Source organism: Erithacus rubecula, assembly GCF_903797595.1.
Source record: "Erithacus rubecula genome assembly, chromosome: 29".
Classification (NCBI taxonomy): Eukaryota; Metazoa; Chordata; class Aves; order Passeriformes; family Muscicapidae; genus Erithacus; species Erithacus rubecula.
The window spans coordinates 4,172,449-4,195,066 of NC_136681.1; the positions used below are offsets into that span (position 1 = coordinate 4,172,449).

The 22,618-nt window shown below is 60.3% G+C and overlaps 4 protein-coding genes across 7 annotated transcripts in view; 2 read left to right on the forward strand and 2 right to left on the reverse strand.

The window, feature by feature from the left end:
• Window positions 1-22,618, forward strand: part of ASH2L (ASH2 like, histone lysine methyltransferase complex subunit) — a 126,470-nt gene that overhangs the window by 88,923 nt on the left and 14,929 nt on the right. The window lies entirely within an intron of this gene.
• Window positions 1,796-3,212, reverse strand: LOC306813511 (nucleoplasmin-like; the record flags this gene model as incomplete). The annotated part of the gene is made up of 6 exons (XM_079328981.1): window positions 2,997-3,212; window positions 2,907-2,959; window positions 2,650-2,784; window positions 2,377-2,459; window positions 2,185-2,304; window positions 1,796-2,095 (listed from the first exon to the last, which is right to left on the reverse strand). The coding sequence occupies exons 3-6, from the start codon at window positions 2,711-2,713 to the stop codon at window positions 1,796-1,798; spliced, it is 567 nt and encodes a 188-aa protein (XP_079185107.1). The 5' UTR covers window positions 2,714-2,784; window positions 2,907-2,959; window positions 2,997-3,212.
• ADRB3 (adrenoceptor beta 3) lies at window positions 4,227-7,178 on the reverse strand. 3 transcript variants are annotated; one of them, XR_013776990.1, is made up of 3 exons: window positions 5,659-7,178; window positions 4,574-4,759; window positions 4,234-4,369 (listed from the first exon to the last, which is right to left on the reverse strand). XR_013776990.1 is itself a non-coding variant. In XM_079328926.1 (2 exons), exons 1-2 carry the CDS (start codon window positions 7,153-7,155, stop codon window positions 4,720-4,722), a joined length of 1,533 nt encoding a protein of 510 aa, XP_079185052.1. In that variant the 5' UTR covers window positions 7,156-7,177; the 3' UTR covers window positions 4,227-4,719. The 3 variants fall into 3 exon arrangements, 1 of the variants encoding a protein (XP_079185052.1); XR_013776991.1 differs by having other exon boundaries at window positions 5,663-7,177; XM_079328926.1 differs by having other exon boundaries at window positions 4,227-4,759; window positions 5,663-7,177.
• On the forward strand, window positions 14,530-19,060 carry EIF4EBP1 (eukaryotic translation initiation factor 4E binding protein 1). Of its 2 annotated transcripts, none has more exons than XM_079328943.1 (3): window positions 14,530-14,770; window positions 17,455-17,625; window positions 18,700-19,060. In XM_079328943.1, the coding sequence occupies exons 1-3, from the start codon at window positions 14,623-14,625 to the stop codon at window positions 18,732-18,734; spliced, it is 354 nt and encodes a 117-aa protein (XP_079185069.1). In that variant the 5' UTR covers window positions 14,530-14,622; the 3' UTR covers window positions 18,735-19,060. The 2 variants fall into 2 exon arrangements, with proteins under 2 accessions (XP_079185069.1, XP_079185070.1); XM_079328944.1 differs by having other exon boundaries at window positions 14,532-14,770; window positions 18,703-19,060.

Consider the following 22,618-nt stretch of genomic DNA (forward strand, 5'->3'; position numbering starts at 1 on the left):
ACGCATGTGTGTGTACAGGTGTGTATGTACAGGTGTGTGTGCGAGTGTGCATGTACAGGTATGTACAGTGTGCACAGGTGTGAATGTACAGGTGTGTACAGGTGTGTACAGGTGTGTATGTACAGGTGTGTACAGGTGTGTATGTACAGCGTGCACAGGTGTGCATAGGTGTGTGTGCGCGAGTATGCATGTACAGGTGTGTATGTACAGTATGCACAGGTGTACATGTACAGGTGTGTGTGCGAGTGTGCATGTACAGGTGTGTACAGGTGTGTATGTACAGTATGCACAGGTGTACATGTACAGGTGTGTGTGCGAGTGTGCATGTACAGGTGTGTATGTACAGTGTGCACAGGTGTGTGTGTATGTACAGGTGTATATCGGTGTGTGTGCAAGTGTGTATGTACGGGTGTGTATAGGTGGGCACAGATGTGCACGCATGTGTGTGTACAGGTGTGTATGTACAGGTGTGTGTATGTACAGGTGTGCATGTACAGGTGTGCACGTGTGTGTGTATGTACAGGTGTGTATCGGTGTGTGCAACTGTATGTACAGGTGCACGCACAGGTGTGTATGTACAGGTGGGCACAGGTGTGCACGCACAGGTGTGTATGTACAGTATGTACAGCTGTTCATGCACGGGTGTGTACAGGTGTTTATAAGTGTGTGTGCAGGTGTGCACAGGTGTTTGTGTGCACGTGTGTATGCACGGGTGTGTACACGTGTACCATATGCAAAGGTGTGTATATAGGTATGTACTCATGGGTGTGTATGCACACGTGTGTATCGGTGTGTATGTACAGGTGTGTGTAGGTAGGCACAGATGTGCACACACAAGTGTGTACAGGTGTGCGCAGGTGTGTATGAACAGGTGTGTACAGCTGCGCATGCACAGGTGTGTACAGGTGTTTATAAGTGTGTGCACAGGTGTGTTTGTGTGCACCTGTGTATGCACTGTTGTGTACAGGTGTGTGTACAGGTGTGTCGTATGTGAAAGGTGTGTATATAGGTATGTACGCATGGGTGTGTACGGGTGTGTGCAGGTGTGTATGCACAGGTATGGCACAGGTATGTACAGGTTTGTATGTACAGATGACTACAGGTGTATGCAGGTGTGCATGCACAGGTGCATACAGGTGTGCATACAAATGACTACAGATGGTACAGGTGAGTGTACACAGGTGTGTACAGGCACAAGTGTAGGTACAGATGAGTTCAGGTGCGTACACAGGGGTGTGCACAGATGCCTGTGAGTGCAGACAGGTGCGTGGCCAGGTGTGGGGGTACAGTCATGTGCAGGAGGTGTGAGACGGTGTGCTGCAAACCCCCAGGTGCGCTCCAGCCACGCTTCCATTGCACATCCCCACAGCCCCCTAAAATCCAAATTTGGGTCCTTGTGGTCAAATGTGTGCTGGGGAATCCAAACCGCACAGCCAGCCCGCCCTGCTCAGGGACGGACTTCAGCAGCGGGGAAAAAACCCATCCATGAATCCGCACTGGCCAGAACCTCCTCCCAAAACACATCCTCAGCGCCCACCTCAGCTCAGGGAAGTTTGATTTATTTTAAGCTATTGGAATAAGATCTGCCGCCCGTGGCACGGGCAGCTCCCACCACAGGGTGCCCCCACCACCGCACCAGCCCCAAAATCTTCTCCGAGCTGCCCCGTTCTAAGAAGCTCCGTCACCGTCCTCATCATCTTCCTCCAGACATGACATCATCTTCCACTGGGGAGAGGAGAGGAAGAGGAAGAAGGAGAAGAGAGGAAGGGCTGCAGCAGGGAACCCTGACCCGCCGTCAGGGGGTGAAGCCCCCCGGCTGCAAACCGCACCCCGCACGGGAGTGGGAACGCTGCTGCTGCCCCGTCAGAGGAGGAGCTGGCACAGAGCGCCGTGCCCAGCCTGGCACTGCAACCGGGCCGATCCCCCCCGGGCAAGCGGCGAGCACGAGCTGCCAGGGGACCCCGGAGCACCCCGAGTGACCCCACGGCTGACGGCACTCACGGGTGACGCGCTGCCCGCTGAGATAGACTGGCCCGGACCCACACTGCAGCACGAAGGTGACGGGAGGGACGAGCTCCAGGCCTTTGAGGCTGATCTGCAAAGACCCGGAGCTCAGAGACCCCCGGCCGCTGCCCAGAGACCCCCCCGCAGCCGGGCAGAGGCGGGGAGCGGGGCTGCCCTTACCATGGGGAGCAGGGAGCTCCGCAGCGCCGCGATGGGCACCGGCCTGCGCTCCCCGGAGGCGTTTTTGGAATCCACGGCCACCACGTGCAGCTCGTCCCTGGCGTCAGCCCCCAGGCAGATCTGCAGCACAGAGCCCGTGGCAGGAGCCTCGCCCCGAGCTCCGGCGGGCCCCGGCCAGGGCTCGCCTCTCACCGTTCTCAGCAGCACCAGGTGCTCCAAGAAGTCATCGTCCTCCTCCACCACGCAGCTCCGGGCGCCCGTGCCCAGCTGGCAGCCTGGGGACAGGGCAGGGTCTGCACGCGCACAGGCTGTCCCCTCCCAAAAGCAAAAGAAAGGTGCTCCCCCCACCCAAAAACTGAAGGGAGGCTTTGCCAGGTGCACACTCCGGGAAAAGGGGAGTCACACGCTGCCCCGCAGAGCGGAGCCACCATCCCCCAGCTCGTCCTGGGGCTCCCAGCTCCGTACCCCACAGCACAGCCGCGGGCCGATCCTCTGACAGCGACCGGGATGAGCGAGACGAGCTGCTCATCCTCCAGAGCAAATCCAACACCCGAGACAGCAGCGCCCACGGGGCATCGAGCCCTGCCCGCGCAGCGACTGCTAATAAAGGAAAGGAGGAGCCCGGGAGGTGCAGGCTGGCAATACAGTGCAGGTGTGGGGGGTGGAGGGGGCATCAAAGCACCCACCACCCCCTCCCACCCCCAGCAGCACCCACAGCCCACCTGAGCACGCTTCATCTTGATTGGAGACGAGCCCACCAGCCCTGCCAGCGAGACCACCGCTCCCTGGGTCCCCCAGGGACCTCAGGGACCCCACTGCTCCCTGGGACCCCCGTCCTGCGGGACCCGCGTTCCCTGAGCCAGCCCACCCTGCCCTCCACTGCCTGGGAAGTGGCCCATGGGCACAGGGCTCCTGCGGCCGGGCCAGCAGCGCACGGGCTGGGTGGGACCGTGTCCCTCAGGGGAGGATGAGCCCATGGAGAATGGGGGACACGCGAGACCTGCCAGCACTCAGGGTCAGCTACCAGGGTCGGGGATGAGCCCCCCAGGCATCACCAGACTCTCAGTGCGGGTCTGAGGTTCTGCACTGGGAACACTCCCGGGGTCCATTTCTTCTCTCTATTTAGTGATTTCATCATTGCAGGGTGTTTAAGGCAAAATACCAAGGAAAGATCCCAGTAGGGGAGACCCTGCAGCATCCCAGGTCCAGTTCCATCCCAGCGCAGGAGCTGGGATCTCCCTGGCACCAGGAGGTGGCACTGGACACCTCTGACAGCTCTGCCTGGCTCAGCATGCCCGGCGCCCGGCGTTTCCCTGTTAGTCACAGCCCCGGGAGCGGGGATGGACCCCCCGAACCTCAGGCAGCCCCCCGGGACACGCACGGAGCAGCACCCTCTGCCCGGGACAGATTTGGAGGCACGGCAGAGATGCAGAGGTTTATTTCACACAGCAGGGGGGGACACAAACCAGGACAAAAACTGTACAGTCCCTGAACATACTGACACAACTCGTGCCCGAAGGTGCTGCGTGGCAGCGCGGCGTGGACAGGGCACGTCTGCACACGTGAGAGATGAGGATGCACCTCCCATCCCGAGTGGCACGGACACGGCCATCTGTCCCAAACGAGAGGGAGAAACTGCCCAGACATCTGACAAGATCCTAATTCCCTGGTTTTGGAAGTTCTCCGTGCTCAGAGCTCCCCTCACTCCCCTGAGCTTTTCATTTGCTTAAGGCATCACTGCAGCTCCTGGAATTGCACTCAGCCCTGGAATGCAGCAGCGGGGGATGGAAATCCTGGGAAGGGTTTGAGCCTGCAGGAGGCTCTTCCCTCCTTCTCAACAGAAGAAAACAGTTTTGTTCAAAACTGGCCAGGCCTGGGACGACAGGGTCCCTTGTCCTTCAAGAAAGCAGAGCTGGCAGACTCCAGATCCCACTGCCAGGAGCTCCCCAGACGGGAGTTTGTCCCCTGCCCACACATCCCTGAGGCTGTGCTGCCCCTTGGCGAGCGGCTCCAGAGCTTTTCCCCAGCTCCAGGTCTCCCGCACCAAGGGCACGAAGGAGCTGCTGCTGCCCCAAAACCAGCAGCGCTCCCAAGAGTGATCCTGCTCCTCCTCTCCGGGTCGCTGCACGCACCGCAGGGTCCTGCCGGCACCGTCACCCCTGCTGCTGCTTCTCCAGCCCCGGCCCTGCAAGAAGAGGGTGGGAGGTGACACAGTGTCACCCCCCAGGCTCAGCTGGGGACAGGGACCCGCAGCCACCACCCCGCAGGCACAGAAGGGACCCAGGAGCACCGTGCACGAAGTGTGCGGCTCCAGGGAGCCCAGGAGGCAGCGGCCCGAGGGGGGTTAAAGCTCTCGGGGCAGTGGGGGGGTGTCGGTGCCCGGACTCACGTGCCCGAGCCCGGGCAGCAGCCTGGGGCTGGCCACGGGCCGTGGTCCCCGGGGAGGGCGGCGGCCAACGCGGGCAGAGGAGAGGCCGGAGGGATGATGACCCGGCCGGGGGAAGCGCTCTGCTCCCAACTCTCGGCTGCTCCCAGTCAGTCGGAAGGACCCGCGGGCGTCTCTCCGCCAGCAAACCTGAAATTGGGGAGCGCAGCGGTGAGAGTCCAGACCCTCCCACCATCCATCATCCACCGCCCCGTGCCCCCAGCGTGGCTGAATCCTTCCCAGGGAGCACCTCTGGCACCTCTACCTGCAGGAAACCTCTCCTGCCCTCAGGCGTCAGGAGGGAAACACGGTTAAAATCCACAGTAACCAGAATAACTCCAATTTTGTCATACTTATAAAACAAAACAAAACAAAACCTCAGTGTGGAAAAACCTCACCCTGCAGTTTGGAGGTGTAAATCCGTGTCACGGTGCCGGCAGGACACAGCCACAGCATGGGTGTCCCCGCCACCCCAGCAGCCCCCCAGCAGCCCCCGGCAGCCCCCTGCTCTGTGCGGGCTGCCGGCTCCGGGAGCGCATTTCCCGTCAAGGGACGGAGCGGGATGAAACTAATTCTTTTCCCAGATTTACACCGCTGGAGGGCAAAGCAACCCGCAGAGCCGGCAGCCGCAGTGCCCCTCCAGAGGGGATCCCCGCGTTTTCCTTCTTTAGCAGCAGAAAGTGGGATCGGGAGGAGAAGGGAGAAATCCCAGGCTTGGGGACCCATTCCTGCGCAGCTACTTTGCTTCCCTGTTCACCACCCGTGTTTCTTTTACCCAGTAACAACGGACTAGGTCCTGGCGGGCTGGAGTGGGACTGGTTGGGACGTCAATTTTGTAGCCCAGTGGAGGGGCTAGAGTTTTAGGGGAATATCAGGGAACAGGGCAGTGGTGCCCCCTCCCACATCCCAGAGCCTCTCCCAGTTACCCCGGGGTCCGCCTGCTCCTCCAGCTCTGCACGGCGCTGACAGCCACTGACAGCCCCCCAGTCAGACCCCAAAGGACTGGACCGGACCCCCCGAGCCCCTCCCGAGCAAACGCCTGCAGGTACCTACTCATCCAGCTGCGAGCACAGCGCGGGCTGCGCGCCCTGCGGCCGCGACTCGCCCAGGGGCCGCTGCCGGTGGCCGCTGCCCTGCGGCAGAGGAGCCTCCTCCGCTCTGCTGCCGCTGCCCCGAGCCTCGCCGTCCTCCCCGGGGCGCCCGGGGGCCGCCTTGCTGTGCTCTGACGGACCCCCCCGAGGGCTGAAGGCACAGGGGCAGCGCTGCAGGTCCTGGGACACCGCGTGGAGCCGGCGGTCGGCGCGGCGCGGGCAGCACAGCAGCTTGCGGAACGCGCTCCTGAAGTCGGGGCTGCGGCAGTAGATGATGGGGTTGAAGGCTGAGTTGATGTAGCCCAGCCAGTTGAGGAAGAGAAAGAGCTGGTCCGGCACCAGCGAGCGGCAGAAGACCTTGATGATGTTGGCCACGAAGAAGGGCAGCCAGCAGAGCGTGAAGACGCCCATGATGATGCCCAGGGTTTTGAGCGCCTTGTGCTCCTTGATGGCCAGCAGGCGGGAGGGCCGCCTGCGCCGGCTGCTCCTGGCCGTGGGGCTGGGGGGCTCCTGCAGGAACCTCACCTTGTCCTTGCCGATGAGCTGGACGTGCCGCGTAGCCACGGCAAAAACTCGGACGTAGACGAAGATCATGACGAGCAGGGGCACGTAGAAGGAGATGGTGGAGGAGATGATGGCGTAGGTCATGTTGGTGACAAAGTCGCAGCAGCGCGGGTCGTCGTAGCAGCGCGCCGCCTGCTCGTCCGCGCCGTCCCGCCACCAGTGGTTCATGATGGGGAGGAAGGAGATGAAGGCAGAGATGGCCCAGACCAGGCACACCACGGCCCGCGCCCGGCCCTTGGTCACCAGCGCCTCGTACTGCAGCGGGGACGTGATGGCGAGGTAGCGATCCACGGCGATGGCGCACAGCGTCTCGATGCTGGCCGTGACACACAGCACGTCCAGCGAGGTCCACAGCTCGCACACCGTGGTGCCGTAGGGCCAGTGGCCGCTCAGCAGGATGGTGGCCCCCGGCGGCACCACCAGCAAGCCCATGATGAGGTCGGCGCACGCCAGCGAGGTGATGAAGACGTTGGTCATGGTCTGCAGCCGCGGCGTCTTGGCGATGGCCGCGATCACCAGCAGGTTACCGGCCACGGTGACCAGCACGGTGAGGCTGATGGCGGTCCCCAGCACCCACTGCCGGCCCAGGCTGGCGGCCCCGCTGCAGTTGCCGGAGCCCCCCCAGGCGCTGCCGTTGCCCGCGGGGACGGGGCTCATCTCGGCCGGGCTGGGGGCGCCGGCCCCGCGCCCCCCGTGCGCTCCCGCGCGCTCCCGGCGCAGCCCTCGGGGCGGACCGGCGGGGCCGGGTCCCCTCCGCGCCGGAGGAGGAGCCTTTAAAGGCACGGGGCGGCCCCGGGCTGCCCGCTCCGAGCGGGCCGAGGGAAGGGGAGCGGGGGCGGCACCTCCTCCCCCCGGACGCGCCGGCCCGGCCCGCCCCGCTCCCCCCGGCATCCCCGCCGGACGCCTCAGCCCCTCGCCGTGCCCTCCCGCCCTTCTCCGAGCTCTCCATCCCCTCCCTGCGCCCTCCAGCCCCTCTCTGAGTCCCCGGTCCCGCACGTCTGTCCCTGTCCCCACGCACCCTGACCCTGCTGTGCACACCATCCCCTCCCTGTGCGTCCCGGTCCTTCTCTGGGAGCCCCCAGCCCCTGTGCTGCCCCCACCGTGCCCCTCTCCGTGCACCCCTCGCTGTGCTCACACTCTCCCTGGGCAGGACAGACTGTCCTGCTGGGGACAGTGACACACCTGTCATCCTCCTGCCCCGACGTTGCACAGGGTTGGCAAGGTGACAGCCCTCTCCCAAAGATGACACCCAGGGCCACAGTCACCATCTCACTTCCACATTTATTGCCTGAACCTCCTTCCCAGTGGATGGAGGAGATCTTCCTTGCCCTCCTTCGTGGATTTGGGTGTGTTCTGGTGTTTGGAGACCCCCAACCACACTTCCTGCCCCCCTCACATGGCACAGGAGAGCCACCAAAACTTTGGGAGGCTCCACAGCCCCATCACTGCTCCCAGGGCCTCTGGGCAGACTCCAGAGTGGATCATCTTTCCCTATCAGTTATTTATACAAATACTGGAACTTCTAAGACAGACAGTCTCCAAATGTGGCAGTTTGAAGTTTCAGCCAAATGGGAGAATGTTGACAAAGACGGAAAAAATATGTGTAAAAATGATCGGGTTAGCATTTCTTCCCATTCATGAGCTACGAAAGCAGAGTCCTGGTTTTACAAGCTTGATCTTTACAAGGCTGGTTTGGATTTTCAAAGCCCTCAGCCAAGGGCTCGATGTGATCTCACTCAGCTCCCAGCGTTTGCTGCTGGCTGGGAGCGAGCTGGGAATTGCTGCTCACAGGGCAGTTTGTGCTGGCCCCAGAACGGCCCCTGGCACAGACCCAGCGTGTGCAGGGAGCTGTCGTGTGCCAGGGGGGCTGCACAGGCACGTGGGGCTGGGTTTGGGTCTGAAAGCAAAGCGAGAGCATCCATGGGAATGTCCCTGGCTGTTCCATTGTCCCTGGGAAGTGAGGGCTTTGGGCTCAGCTGTGTGGAGGATGCCCAGCTCTGCCAGCACCCTGCAGTGCCTGGGGGTTGCTGGCTTCCCACCCTGCCCTACCCTTCCCATCCTCACCTCTGCTTCCCATCCTGGAGCTCAGATCAGTGCCAGGAGGGCTGGGTGCCCTGCCCCGTTCCTGGGATCAGACAGCACTGGGAGAGGAAGGGAGAGTCCCAGGCCTTTCATCTCTGCTGGGGAAGTAGCGTGGCTCAGTATCTTTGTCCCAGTTTTACAGCTGGAAAAGCTGAAGCACAGAGGTGCCTCACCCAGCCCTCAGCCCATCCCTGCTGCTCCACAGCCTTGATCCAAGCCCCACAGGGATGGAGCCCATCCAGCCCAGGGCTGTCTCCAGGGGAAGCATCTTCTTCCCTTTCCCATCTCTGTCACCTGCCAGGACCCCTGGCCTGGCTCTACCTGCACAGCCACTGGCAGAGGGGGAGGCAGAGCCAGCCCTGGCAAAATGCCACAGGAAACCAACGGGTCAAGTGTTGTTTAGAAAGCTCTGGAAAAATATGTTTATGGCATGGATCAGAGCAGCTCCTTTGGCTGTTGCTACAGAATAAACAATGGGTATTTAAAAATACTTCTTTACACATAGAGAATTGGAATCAATTAGGGGACATCCCTACTTGGGGAGGGCTGGGATGCAGGGAACAGACATCTCCCTTGTGCTGGGCAGCACATGGAGTTCCTGGTGCCCACGGATGTGTTTGGAGAGAGGAAACAGATGCCTGAGCTGATCCCAGACACATCTGAGGGCACATGGGCTCTGCTTGGTCACAGAGAGTGAGGGCTGAGAGCTCAAGTAGCAGCTATGGATAAAACAAAAGCTTTTTATAGCTGAGAACTCGCTCCCTGGCTGGCATGTGGCCGCATGCTCGCTGGTACAGGACACGAGATAAACCCATCACACGCTGGAGTCACAGTGGTGTCACTGCCCATGGCCACACCGGCACTGGGGACACCAGCGTCCCCCTCTCCCTTCTGCTGCAGCCTCCTCAGCTTCCCATCGCAGCACAGGGTCCAGAACCAGCAGGTGGTGGCACCAAAGCTGCCTCAAGGGGTTTCACCTGTGCATGCCAAGAGAGGACAGCTGGGGACAGACAGGAGCGTGTGATGCTCGTCCCTCTGCCTAGGGAGGAGATGCCCAAGGAGCACCAAATTCCCTCCCCAGGAGGGAGATCTGGACTCTCTGGGGTGGGCACAGGGCCAGGCTGGGCTTTGGGAATGGGTCCTGCCCCAGCTGTGTGTCCACAGAAGTGACAGTCTCTCCTGGACTTTCAGAATAGTTTCCATATCAGACACACAAATCTTGCTTTGAAGTTGTTTGGGATTCTCTGTCATCACATTTCCTTGTCAGCACATAAACAGGCTGTGATGGAGCTTTAACCCCTGGGTACTGCCTGTCCCAGGAAGCCTGCAGGAAGCTCCACATAAACTCAGGTCTCCATATAAACCCTCCTCCCCCAGCAAAGGCGGGCACAGCTCTGGGAGCTGCAGCACTGTCAGCCAGAGCTTGGGCAGGAAGGGAAAACCTCTGTGTCAGAATAATAAAAAGTGACAAAAATGTGCTGTTCCACAGGCACACTCAATATCCCACAGCAAATATCCCACGGGCAGTGTGTGCCCCACGTTCCCGGGGCTCTGCAGGGTCTGTGCTGTGCCCCTGGGGTGGTTCATACCCTGTTGATGGGTTTATCATCCAGGAGCTCCCCCGAGCCCGCGGCTGTCCCGGCACAGCTCCCCCATCGCCCAGCGGGACAATCCCTGTGCCACCCAGCGCTGCCACCGCAGCCGGGGGTCCCGAGGGGCTCCGAGCTCCCGGCTCGAGCTCTCGCATCCTGTTTTCCAGCGGAGCTCCCGGGAGCTGCAGCCGCGATGGTGATGAAAGAGGCAGCGCGGGCAGCCGGCGGTCGGAGCCGGCCCAGCCGGGGCTGAGGTCACTCTGCTCCCTGTTTGCTGCCCGTTCCCACAGTCCCGGTGCCCTTCAGGGCTGCTGGGACCCCTCTCCTCTCCTGGGGCACCCCGGGGTGAACAGATGGGGCTGAGAGATGGGAAACTTGCACTGGAGAATGCAGCTTGTGGCCACTGGCATCTTCTGAGGACAGGAGATGGAGGAAAGATCTGCCCCCAGAGCCACCCTGCCCTGCCCAGAGCGGGCAGCCTGAGACTGGGCACAGCCTGAGATTGGGCACAGCCTGGGACTGGGCACAGACTGGGACTGGGCACAGACTGAGATTGGGCACAGCCTGGGACTGGGCACAGCCTGGGACTGGGCACATACTGGGACTGGGCACAGCCTGAGATTGGGCACAGCCTGGGACTGGGCACAGCCTAAAACCAGGCACAGCCTGGGACTGGGCACAGCCTGGGACTGGGCACAGCCTAAAACCAGGCACAGCCTGGGACTGGGCACAGACTGGGTCTGGGCACAGCTCCTCAGGGCTGCAGCTCTTCCTGAAACCACAACACCACCAGGAGAATGAGGGAAAGGGGCACCGAGATCCTGAAACCCAGCCAGCAACAAAGGCTGTGCTAAGGCAACCCCAGGTCCTGCTGCTGCCCCCCTGATCCCTCTGTGACTACGGTTCAAAATAAAAAATAAATCATAGCAAAGCTGTTTTCTTTCCTACTTTGCTGAGACGAAGGCCTGTGACAGCAGCAGGGCAGTGCCTGAAGCAGTTATTCCCAATTTCTGACATATATATCAAACCCTGCATGTTCCTGATGGATCCCATCTCCCTCCAGCTGCAAGCACCCCGAGAAGGGACAGTCCTCGTGCTGCCATCAGGACTGCCAAGGTTTTACAGATGTTCTCACAGCTCCTTTCTCATTGCTGCTGTTTTTCTTTCAGCTGTTGCAAAAGCAAACTGGGGTGGGGGAAGGAGGGAGAAGTTTGCAATGACACTAGTCCAGATTTCACAAAAAGTGTGGAAAGTGTCGAGAAAAAAACGTCAACAAAAATAACGTCAGAGAGAGCTGAGCTTTCAGACAGGGCTTTCCGAGGGACAGAGGAGCATCCTGGCCGTGGGATCCCCAGCTCTGCCCCAGAGCAGGGTGGGAGGGAGAGGGTCCAGCCCCGATTTGGGGAAACTGGCAGGGATGAGGGAGCAAGTGCCAGCAGCCCCACGTGGAGCCGCCTGCCCGCCCAGCCACACCACGGGCCACGGGCCACGCGGCCACGAACGATCCCCTGCCCCTCCTCTGCCCCTCCTCTGCCCCTCCTCTGCCCCTCCTCTGCCCCTGCGTGCCCGGGCACCCTCTGCCCAGGCCCCCGGCTGTGCCCCCAGTGCCCAGCAGAGCCCATCCCTGCTCCCAGCCGTGGGTACCACGGTGAATCCCACGCCACAGAGGCTGTTTCTGGCACCAGAACCAAAGAGCACAACCCAGGGCTGTGTTTTGGGATGCTGAGCACCCCCAGCGATGCCAGGGGCGTCCAGTCAGGGTTTCCTGCCGAGGGCTGGGGCCAGCGGAGATGCCCTTCCCCAAGGCAGGATGGGTTTGTTTATGGGGCAATTTTTATCAGCTCCAACAGCCCTTGGGCGGGCAGCAGGGATGTGGCTTTGTCCGGGTCTGTCCTTATCGCCAGCCGCGATCGGAGGGGAATGTAAACACAGACGGATGGGTGGAAATGCCGCGGCACAGGGACATCCTCGCTGCGATGGGGTCCATCATCATCCCGTCCTTGTCGAGGCTGGAGTGGGGTCCCCAGGCTTCCATGGGGGCTGGGGATGAACCTTCCCAGACTGGAGGTGATGGATGGGGCAAGATGAAAGCTGCCAGCCCGCCAGGCAGGAATTTATCCTCCCCTCGCGTTATTTGCTTCCCGTCTCAGCAATCCTGTAATCACAGTCCAGCCGGGATTGGTGGGAGTGGGGCCGGTGATGGCAGGAGCTGCCCCTGAGATCCCCCAGGCTGCTCTCACACCGGGACAGGGGCATTGCATGACTTATAAGACACATTTTCTTCCCCAGGACCTGCCAGCGGACTGAGTCCTTCCCCATCCCTGAGCCATCCCTGCTCAGCTCCCAGTGATTCAAAACAGATCAGCAGCAAGACAGTGCTGATGGAGAGACGGACACCTCGGAGAGCCACTTCTGCTCCCGATTTAGAAGGCAATAATGCGATAACTTGGTATCACATGAGGATGACAAAGGGCTTTCCAGCCCGGGGAGCTGCCCATGGAATGGGCCGATAAAATGCCCTGGAGAGGAACGCACTATAATCGGAGTGTAGGTAGTGAGGGTGGGAGAATATCCAACCCTCTTCCCTGCCTGCAGGCAGCTCCCGGGCAGCTGGAGCTCTTTCAGGAACAGGAGTGTCCCTGTCCCTGTCCCTGTCCCGGAGCCCCGGGCTCCAGCAGGCACCAGGATGGTGACACGGGGCCCTGCTCTGCCCTGCCAGGATGTGCCCTTAAACCCCGACCTTCCCCCGGTCCTTGACCCCAACACTGTCCATTCTCCAGCAGCAGGAGGAGGAGGAAATGGCAGCGGCCGCCTCTCTGGGTTGGGGGTCACTGCTGATGTCATTCATGCCGGAAATGTTATTTTCCTGCCCCAGTGCCCACTAATCGATTCAGCAGCTGGCACGGGGCGAGGGCTGCCTGCCTGGCACCACAGCCTGCCCGGGCTCCGGGGGGTTCTTGGGGGCACCACAGCCTGCCTGGGGTCCTACAGCACCTTGGGGGCACAAACACCCCAGTCCATGCCCCAGCCTGGCAGGACACCACTGCCCCGGACACCGAAATGCTGCCCCGTAGAAAATGCTCAGAGATCCCCTGGGCACCCGCAGCACCCCGGGGCGGCCCCGCGGGGATGAGGGTGGCCCTGGCCGGGGGTCCGGAGCCGTGCGTGGCTGCCGAGCTCCATCTGTTGGAGTCGGGGCGATGGTTTGGGCTGGCAGGACGATGGTTTGGGCTGGCGGGGCGATGGTTTGGGCTGGTAGAGGCGATGGTTTGGGCTGGCGGGGCGATGGTTTGGGCTGGTGGGGCGATGGTTTGGACTGTCGGGGAGATTGTTTGGGCTGTCGGGGAGATGGTTTGGGCTGTCGGGGCGATGGTTTGGGCTGGTAGAGGCGATGGTTTGGGCTGGCGGGGCGATGGTTTGGGCTGGCAGGGCGATGGTTTGGGCTGGCGGGGCGATGGTTTGGGCTGGTGGGGCGATGGTTTGGGCTGGTGGGGCGATGGTTTGGGCTGGTGGGGCGATGGTTTGGGCTGGCGGGGAGATGGTTTGGGCTGGCTGTGCCCCACCGCCCCCTGGACCAGAGAAGCAGTCCCAGGCTGCTCAGGGACAGGACAGGGACAGTCTCTGCACAGCCTGGGTGACCCGCGGGGCTGCAGCTGCCGAAACGCTGCTGGCATCTGCTGGCGCCTGTGGCGGCATGTGCGCTGGAATCCGGCCTGGCTCCGGCATCGCGGCCGTCAGCAGATGTCAGCACCGCACCGGTGTCCGCTGAGGGTCAGCAGAGCCCCTGGGAAGGGATGAAGGGATGAAGGGCTTTTTCCAGAGGGTGCTCCTGAGCAGGGTGGTCCCAAGGATGCTCGGAGGCGCTTCATGCCGGGGTTCCATCCCTGGGTTCCCCTTCCTAGCCCAGGGGGTCCGTCCAGCCGATTCTGCGCCCTCCCCACCGCACTTCAACTTCTCTTTAAATCCTTTATTTCAGAAAGTATGAATACAAACTATTTTTCCGCAACTCCAGGCCCGGGCAGCCCCACCGGAGCATCCCCGGGGACGCGGCTGTGTGTGTGTGGCCCCGCGGCTCCTCCCGCGTTTGTTCCCGGCCCCTCGGGGGAGGCAAAGCCATTTGGGATGGGACAGACATCTGTCCCCGCCGCGTTCCCACGGGGACATCCCCGACCTCCCGGGGCGGCCAAGGAGGGCAGCGCTGCCGACACCCCCGGACTCCGCGGGGTCCCCAAAATCGGGGGGCACAGGACGGGGAGGTACCTCGGGGGGAGAAAAGGGGAGGAAAATAGGAGGAAAAAAAAGGAGAAGGGGAGAAAAAACGGGAGGAGAAGCGGATGAAAAGGAGAGAATAAAGGGGAGAATAAAGGGGAGAATAAAGGGGAAGAAAAGGGGAAGAAAAGGGGACCCGTCGGGGCTCCCGCCCAGACCCCGCCCATTGACCGCTAAGCCCCGCCCCGTTAAACCCCGCCCTACATTACTCCACTGTTATTAGCATAACCCCGCCCATTCGGCATAACCCCGCCCCCAGAAATGCGCGCTCCGCCCATCGCGGGCCCCGCCCGGTCCCGGTCCCGCGGCGGGAGGGCCGGGAGGGGCGGAAGGGGCGGGGCCCGGGCCGGAAGCGGCGGGAGGCGGCGGCGGCGGCAGCGCCGCTCCTGCTCCCGGTGCCCGCGCGGGTCCCGTCATGTCGGGCCGCTGCTGCCACGGGCAGACGCCCAGTCGCGACATCCCGGGCCCCGGCAAGTGCCTCGCCCTGCCCGACGGGGCCCCGCTGCCGCCCGGCGACTACAGCACCACGCCGGGGGGCACCGTGTTCGGGACCACGCCGGGCGGTGAGCGCCGGGCCGGCCGGGGAGGGCGGGAGGGAGGGCGGCCGGGGGGGCTCGGGCTGAGCGAGGCTCTGCAGAACCGGGGCAGCGCTCCGCTGTGTACCGGAGAGGCACCGGGAGAGGCACCGGGAGAGGCACCGGGAGCCCCGCGTGTCCCGCAGAGGCACCGGGAGAGGCACCGGGAGCCCCGCGTGTACCGGGAGAGGCACCGGGAGCCCCGCGTGTCCCGCAGAGGCACCGGGAGCCCCGCGTGTACCGGAGAGGCACCGGGAGCCCTGTGTGTACCGGAGAGGCACCGGGAGCCCCGCGTGTCCCGCAGAGGCACCGGGAGAGGCACTGGGAGCCCCGCGTGTACCGGGAGAGGCACCGGGAGAGGCACCGGGAGCCCCCCGTGTACCGGGAGAGGCACCGGGAGCCCCGCGTGTACCGGAGAGGCACCGGGAGCCCCCCGTGTACCGGAGAGGCACCGGGAGCCCCCCGTGTCCCGCAGAGGCACCGGGAGAGGCACCGGGAGCCCCGCGTGTCCCGGGCTCGGTGGAGGTTTGGGGCCCCGGGCACGGCAGCGCCTCGGGAGCCTCGCGGGGAGCAGCCTCGGCCTCCCCGTGGTTACCGATTAATTCTAATATCCAATATTTGGTGTTTTCTCTGGCAGTCACAAACCCTGGGGCTTTTTCTTTATTGCTAATCCCAAATTGTGGAGGCACGGCACGGGCTGGTTCCCTCTGTGCTGCCAGGTCCGGGACCCCCGGAGCTGCCAGGAGAGGAATCTGCCGGGGTTTGATCCTCGAGTGACAGGAATAAACTGGCTGTAAACTCTGTCAGAGAGGTTTTGTGTCCCCATGTCCCCCCTGGCAGTTCGTTTCTGGCTCTTTGGCCGCAGCTGCCGGTGGTGGCCGCTGGCACGGGCGGCGTGGGGGATTCCAGCGGCCCCCGAGCCGGGTTTGGGGCGATTCCTTTCCCACAGGATCTCCCCCCGGTCTGCACATCACTGCATCCCTGCCCGGGTGTGTGCGAGCAGCGGGAGCGCTGAGTCCAAAGGAACAAACTGGGGCGGCATGGAGGGCTTGTTGTTCCCTCGCATCTGCCGCAGGATTCCAGGGGTTAAAATTGGGAGAGAAGGGGAAGTGCCGCTGCTGACTCACCGGGCTGGGTGAGCGCAGAGGGGCTGAGCCGGGCGGACCCTCCCCGAAAGCAGCGAGTCTGCAGCAGCACCCGCAGAGCTGCGGGAGAGCCTTCGCCGCGCTCAGTAACGCGGCAGAAATTAACAATTAGCGATATGTAATGAGCGCGGCAGAAATGAGCAATTAGCGATGTGTAATGAGCGCGGCAGAAATGAGCAATTAGCGATGTGTAATGAGCGCTCCGGGGCTGGGCAGCGTTTATGGCCGGGGTGTGCCCGCCTGGCTGTGCCAGCCTGCCCGGGGACACCGTGTTTGGGGACAGCGTGTTGGGGACAGCGAGTGCTGAGGGTGCAGAGCTCTGGAGACACACCCGGGGCTGTGTGTCTGTCCCTGTGGGGCTGGCAGGGAGCAGAGCATCCCTGCTGAATGCCCCGACAGCCCCGGGGAGCTGCCTGTGACAGCCCAGGCTGGCTGTCCTGCTGTCCTGCCCTGCTGTCCTGCCCTGCTGTCCTGCCCTGGCTTTCAGAAGCTCTGCCCATGAGGCTGTTGGAGGAAATTGAAGTTCCCAGTGCTGCATTTCCAGGAATCTCTGTCCTCATCCTCCTCCTCCTCTGTGAGCTTCCCAGGAATTTAACACCCCTCTCCCAGCCAGCTGAACTGCTGGGTTGGAGCCTCCTCCTAAAACAATTCCAGAATCATCAGTGAAAAGTTTTTCAGTGTTTTGAGAACTCCCTGGCAGAACTTCATTGGAGCACAACAGCCAGACGTGTTATTTTATGTATTTATTTTATATTTCTGGTGTTCCAAAGGGAGTTGATTGTTCCAGGACAGGTGGTGGCAGGAGCTGTTTGCCCACACGTGTGTACTTTGGTTAACGCTTTTGGGGAGGGCACAAGGACGAGTCCCTTTCCCTCTGGACATACCTGATCCAGAGGGGTGTGCAGCCTCCTCTTGGGAAGCAAACTCTGTTTTCCAGCACTTGCTGGGTTAAGACTGTGGGCTGTTTGGAGGGATCCCTTTTCTGCCTGTGGTTTTTGGGCTTTTTCCATGAAATTCCTTCATAAGGAACAGGGTGTTCAGTGGTGTTCCTAGAAATCCTTGCCTGGAGGCTCAGTGTTTTCAGAGCTGGGAGGTTCCTGGTTAACCCTTGGTGCATTTACCATCTGTGTAAGCCTTGAGCAAGGTGTGTGGAAGTGCTGCTCTGCCAAGGGAAGTGTCCAGCAGGAATTCCCACTGGGCAGCGCTCAGGGACACAGCCCTGCCCTACCCTGTCCCCTGGTGTGTGTCTACCTGCAGATTTCTGCCCAGTTCTGGTCAGGAGTGCAAATTAGGTTGAGTTTTGTGTTTTCTTTTGGGCTGGTGTAACCCTGAGGGAGGTGCAGGGGGCTGATGTGCTGTCTGGGGTTTGGAGCCTGAGCAGTGTTTGGGTTCCTGATGCCTCACCCAGGTACAGGTAAGGAAATCCAGTGAAGGGCTGACACTTCAATACCCCTGAGAGGTTTGGGTTGCAGGGAGCTCAGACCTGCCCTGGGCTGGGCAGGGGGCTGAGCTGTTCTGTCCCCCCAGGAACCAGGATAATTTATGACCGGCAGTTTTTGATGGAATGCCGCAATTCCCCGGGTGCCAAAACTCCTCCCTCCGACCTCCCCGACATTCCAGGCGTGACCAGCCCCAGCGGGGAGGAGGTGAAGCTTGAAAACCACCATGGCCAAAGCTGTGAGGAGAAAGTGAGCACAGGTGAGTGAGAATCCCAGCAGCCTGTGAGCTGCACTGCTGGTTCCTAGAAATGCCAGCGCTGGAAGGGAGCCAGGAGATTCCCAGGAACTGGGGACAGTTCTCCAGTGACTTCTTGGAAAGTCACAGTGGGCTCAGTGTCACAGGGAACAAGGTCCTTGCTTTGTTTGATCCTGCTGTGGGCCCAGCAATGGCACTTTGGCAGTTGCTGGGTGTAATTTGATATAATTGCCATTAATCCAGCGTTTGGGAAGCTGCTGCTGGGTTGGGAGCCCTGTGGAGAGCAGAGGGGCAGCTGCAGCTGCTTGGAGCTTCAAGTTACAATTCAGAGCAGGATTTACTTGGGTTTTTAATATCAGCCTGACTTGTAAATTCCTCCTGCCTGTTTCTGACCCTGTTTTGTGACAGGGACCCTTCACTGCTGCAGCACGAGCCAATGTGGCCCTTGAAGAATTGTTTTTAAAGTTACTTGAGGTTATTTCTTGAAGCAACCTGAACCTACCAAGTGCAAGCATCTCTCTCTAAAAATAAAGACCTGAAGGCTCTTGTTGTGTGCTTGCTCCAAGTGAAACCTTTCCAGAGCCAGGTTTGCCTCATGCCTGACTCTCTGTTGTGACCTGGAGTGGCTCCCTGGCTCCCTGAAATGCAGGCTGGCTGCTGGCTTGTGGCTCCCCCAGAGAATCCTGTCCCCAGGAGCAGCTCCTGGCTGCCCTTGCTGGTTCCTGCCAGGCTCTGGGAGCAGCCCTTGGGATAATGAGTGTGAAATGTGCCTGGCTGGGTTTGTACCAGGGGTTGTCCTCAGTTCTTTACCTTCCTGGTCACAAGGGAATTCCAGAGGTAAGAATAAATTATTTAAAGAGCATTTTCTCTACCTCTGCTCTGGTATGTCTGAGGGAGATCCCCCAGCACTGACACCTCTACCAGAGCTTCACAAGATGATTTTCACACCACCCTGAGCCTGAATGCAGATTTCAAGCCCAAACGACCCCATTTCTGAAGCACAGCTGCTCCTTCACTAAAGTCTTTGGTATTTAATGTGGAACTCTGAGCACTCACCTGTGGTTTTGTCCCTCCCAGCAGGTGAGGAAGAGCAGTTTGACATGGACATCTAAGGCACCTGCCCGGGGAGTGCTGGTCCAGTGAAGCACCAGGATTGTTGTGAGGATTCCCAGCAGCCAGGCTCACAGCAGCCATGCCTTGAGTGCCTTCCTGCCCCTGGGAGGGGCAGATTCCCTCGGGGGAGCAGAGGGAATGTTCCAGGGGCTCTGTTCCAGGGGCTGGGTCTCGGGATGCTGCAGGAGACACTCTCCCCCTTGGTTTCAGTTCCAGTTTTATGCTTTTGGTAATCATTTTAATACTGTAACACTTACAGGAATGCAATATAAGGGAAAAATAAAAATCATGTGGAGTCTCCTGGTGTGGAGATGAATGCAATAAATGTGGCTTCTGTTCCTTATTTCAGCAAGAAACTGCCAACCTGAGGTGTAAAAATGAAATGGTGCCCCCTGTGCTGCTGGGGCTGGGCCAAAATCCCTGGTCCCACTGGTCCCTGGGGCAAGTTTTGATCTGCCAAATCTGTCCCCAGAATGGTGACAAAAACTATCCCAAGTGCTTCCAGAAGGCTCAAGTCTGTCACAAGTTGTGTTCTTTTGCAAGGGCCAGGTTTGGGCTGCTGGTGGAAATATTTGGGATCAGTTTAGCTGGAGGTACTTGGAGGGTTCCTGACTGCCCTGCCAGGGGCAGAGGGGGAAGAGGGCTCCACAGGGAGCTTAGAAACAAAGTCACTCTGGGTTGAGATGACAATTTTCATCAGAGGAAGTTCATTTTGCTGTGGGAAGGTTCTGTTTGGGTTCCCAGAGCAAATATCTTCATTGTTAGCCTTAGTGAGGTTTGATAAATGTGGTCTGGACAGTCTGTAAGACACTGCTGAGTTACTGCTGGGGTGGAAGCACCTCAGAGCAGGAGAATCTGAGGGGCACAGCCTGAACTTCAGACTCCCCAAACCACAAGGAGTGTCTGTGCAAATCAGGTTTGGTAGATAGCATTTAAATATCTGCTAATGAAGCTCAGTGGTGACATTATGATATGCAAACCCTAATAATGAGTAACAGAACAAAGCAATTGCTGCAGATAAACCTGCATTTCTCAAAGATAAGATTTAAGGGTTTCTCTGAAACCTTAATGGGAACAAATCCAAATTCATTGCCCTTAGGTGTGACTTTATCAGTCTCTGCATCAGTTAGGTTCTGAGGATGGCTTAGAGCTGCTGCAGCTGGGACTGACTTTTTTTCTGTGCTAAATTGGCAGTTTTGGTTTAAAATGACACAGCTGGACTCTGGTGCAGCTGCAGTTTTTGGTTTAGGAAAACTTCCCATGTTGATGGTAATTTCCCCAAAAGTTCCCCTGTTTTGGGGAAGGCTGAAATAGCCATGGCAGGCTGGGCAGGGATGAATCCCTGTGCTTGTGCTGGGCTCACTCTCCTGCTCCAGCGTGGGTTTGGAGTGGGAAGGGATGGATGGATGGATGGATGGATGGATGGATGGATGGATGGATGGATGGATGGATGGATGGATGGATGGATGGATGGATGGATGGATGGATGGATGATGGATGGATGGATGGATGGATGGATGGATGGATGGATGGATGGATGGATGGATGGATGGAACCCCAGGTGAGCAGGTTTCCTGGGCAGCAGGGCTGAGTATCCTTCCTGTGTGTCTGGGCAGTGTCCCACTGTGTCACCTGCTGTGTCACCCACTGTGTCACCCAGGACTGTGGTTTTGGTGGCTCTGGGATCCCCCAGAGGTGCCATCCCAAGCTGAGGGCTGCACATCCAGGCAGTTTGGGGGAGGAACGAGCTGATATCAGTGGCTGCCTGGTTTTGGGGGTGTCAGGTATTACAGGTAATGCTCTTAAATGCCATTCCCTCCCACCTGCAGGAGTGGTACCACGTGCTGGAGGTGTTAAGTGCTTTGTCTGTGTCCCGGCAGCTTTGGCAGCTTTGCATCAGTATCTGCTGCTTATGCAGACCCGGGGCAGCATCAAAGCACCAGGTGCTCTGACACTGATAGTTCAGAGGGAGGGAGGAAACCCTGTGAAACACCTGGCCAGGTGTGAGCAGGGGTCCTGCTGGGTTCTCTGTGCAGGGCCCTGGGGCCATGGGCACATCAGGACCGTGGTGGGGGGCAGAGGGAGCTGTGAGCAAAGCAGGGGATGTGATTATGTGATGTGACACTCAGGGACATCTGCTCTGGTGCAATTTGTCCTGAGCCCATTCCTTAAACCTTTTCACCCGTGGTGTGGGACCAAGTGGTCTCAGCATCCCATTGCTCTGGTCCTTCACTCCCTCCCTCACACCTCCAGCTGCTGCATCCTTCAGCCAGACAGTTTGGGATCCACCTCCCACGTGCATTCATGCTTTGCAAGGAGCAGCTCAGCGTTCCAGGGCACATCCCTGCTCCCCCCGGTCTGTTCCTCACCCAACACTTCTCCCAGGCCCAGGAGCTGCTTTTTGCACGGCAGGAGGGAGGGAGGCAGCCGCGGGTGGCTGAGGCACAGCTGGGATGCTCCGGGGAGGTCCGGGGACAAGTTGGCTTCGTCTTTGCATTTCCCATCCCAGCCCCGTTTTGTCTCAAGCAGGCAGAGACACACCCCGTGTCCCTGTGTCCTACCCCGTGTCCCTGTGTCCTGCTCTGTGTCCCAGCCACGGGACAAGCACCACCTGCCCGACCCAGCTGGTGCTCTAATGCACCATTTGTACAAATATCACCCTCGGCCTGCGATAAGACCCCTCGGTCTGTTTGTTCTCACTTTTTCCTTTATGTGTGTCCAAAGTAATCTGTGCCTGGAGTGCCCCTGGCCAAGCCAGCCCTTCCCAGAGCAAAACCTGCCAGCTCCCCCCAGGCCTGGGATGCTGAAGAGTCCTGGGCAGGGTCCTGTCCCCCCAATTTATTGTCCAGCGTGTCTGGGCTCCCTCCATCCCCCAGCCGATGTAGATTGGGGCAGGAGCAGGGCCAGAGCTCTCCCTGCTCAGTTCAGGTCTCCCCTCACAGCCCCAGCCTGGCAGAGCCCGGCTCGACAGCAGATCCTCGCCTAAACCCGACTTTATTGTCATTGCCCACACTTTGATGTTTTCCTTACAGCCCTGGAATCCCAGCCTTTATTTTTCCATCCTGCTCTTCCCAGGGAACCGCTGCTGCCTCCCCCTGCCCCGCCACCACTTCTGAACCCGCCGAGGATTCCAGGCAGGGTGATGGAGGGGCAGAGATGGCAGAGATACAGCCCGGTGGGGCACGGGGGCGGGGGTCCCGGGGGGGGCCGTAGGGAGACAATCTTTGCTTCGGAACCGTTTGTGAGCAGGAATAGCAAAACTGTGGAGAAAGGGGCGAAAGAATGTAACTTTACATCACCCAGAGCTCAGGGAGAGCGCAGGTTCCTGCTTTGCCTCCTGCCGGGGGTCAGCCCTGCGCCCCCGGCCCTCCCTTGACAGCTCCTGCAAATGACCCTCTAATGACGGGATGGTCCCAGTGTGAAAGCTGTCGGAACATGTGAGCGGCCCCGGGGAGGCTCTGCTGGGGCGGGGGAGCCCCAGACACGCTTTGTTTATCCGCCGGCCGGGATGTGGATTGGGGATAATCAGCCTGGGCCGGGATGTGGAATGGGAGCTGCTGCTCCCAGGAGGGGCGGGATGGGGATGGGGGTGGCCCCTGTCCCTGTCCCATCCTGCGCAGCCACCAGGGCCACCCGCAGGTCCCTCCTGTCCCCTCTGCTGCGGGCGGGGGCCACCAGCGGGTCCCCACGCGTGTGTTGTGTCCCAGCTCGGTAAATCCCGGGGGCAGCTCGGTCAGTCCCGGGGACCCCCCAGTCAATCCCGGGGTCCGATCCTCCTGTGGGAGGGCACCCCAGGGCATTCGGGAGCCCCCAGCCCCATCCCTGCTCCGGGTGGGTGACCCAAAGGAGTCGCCTGCTCCGAATGGCTTTGAATTCACTGCTC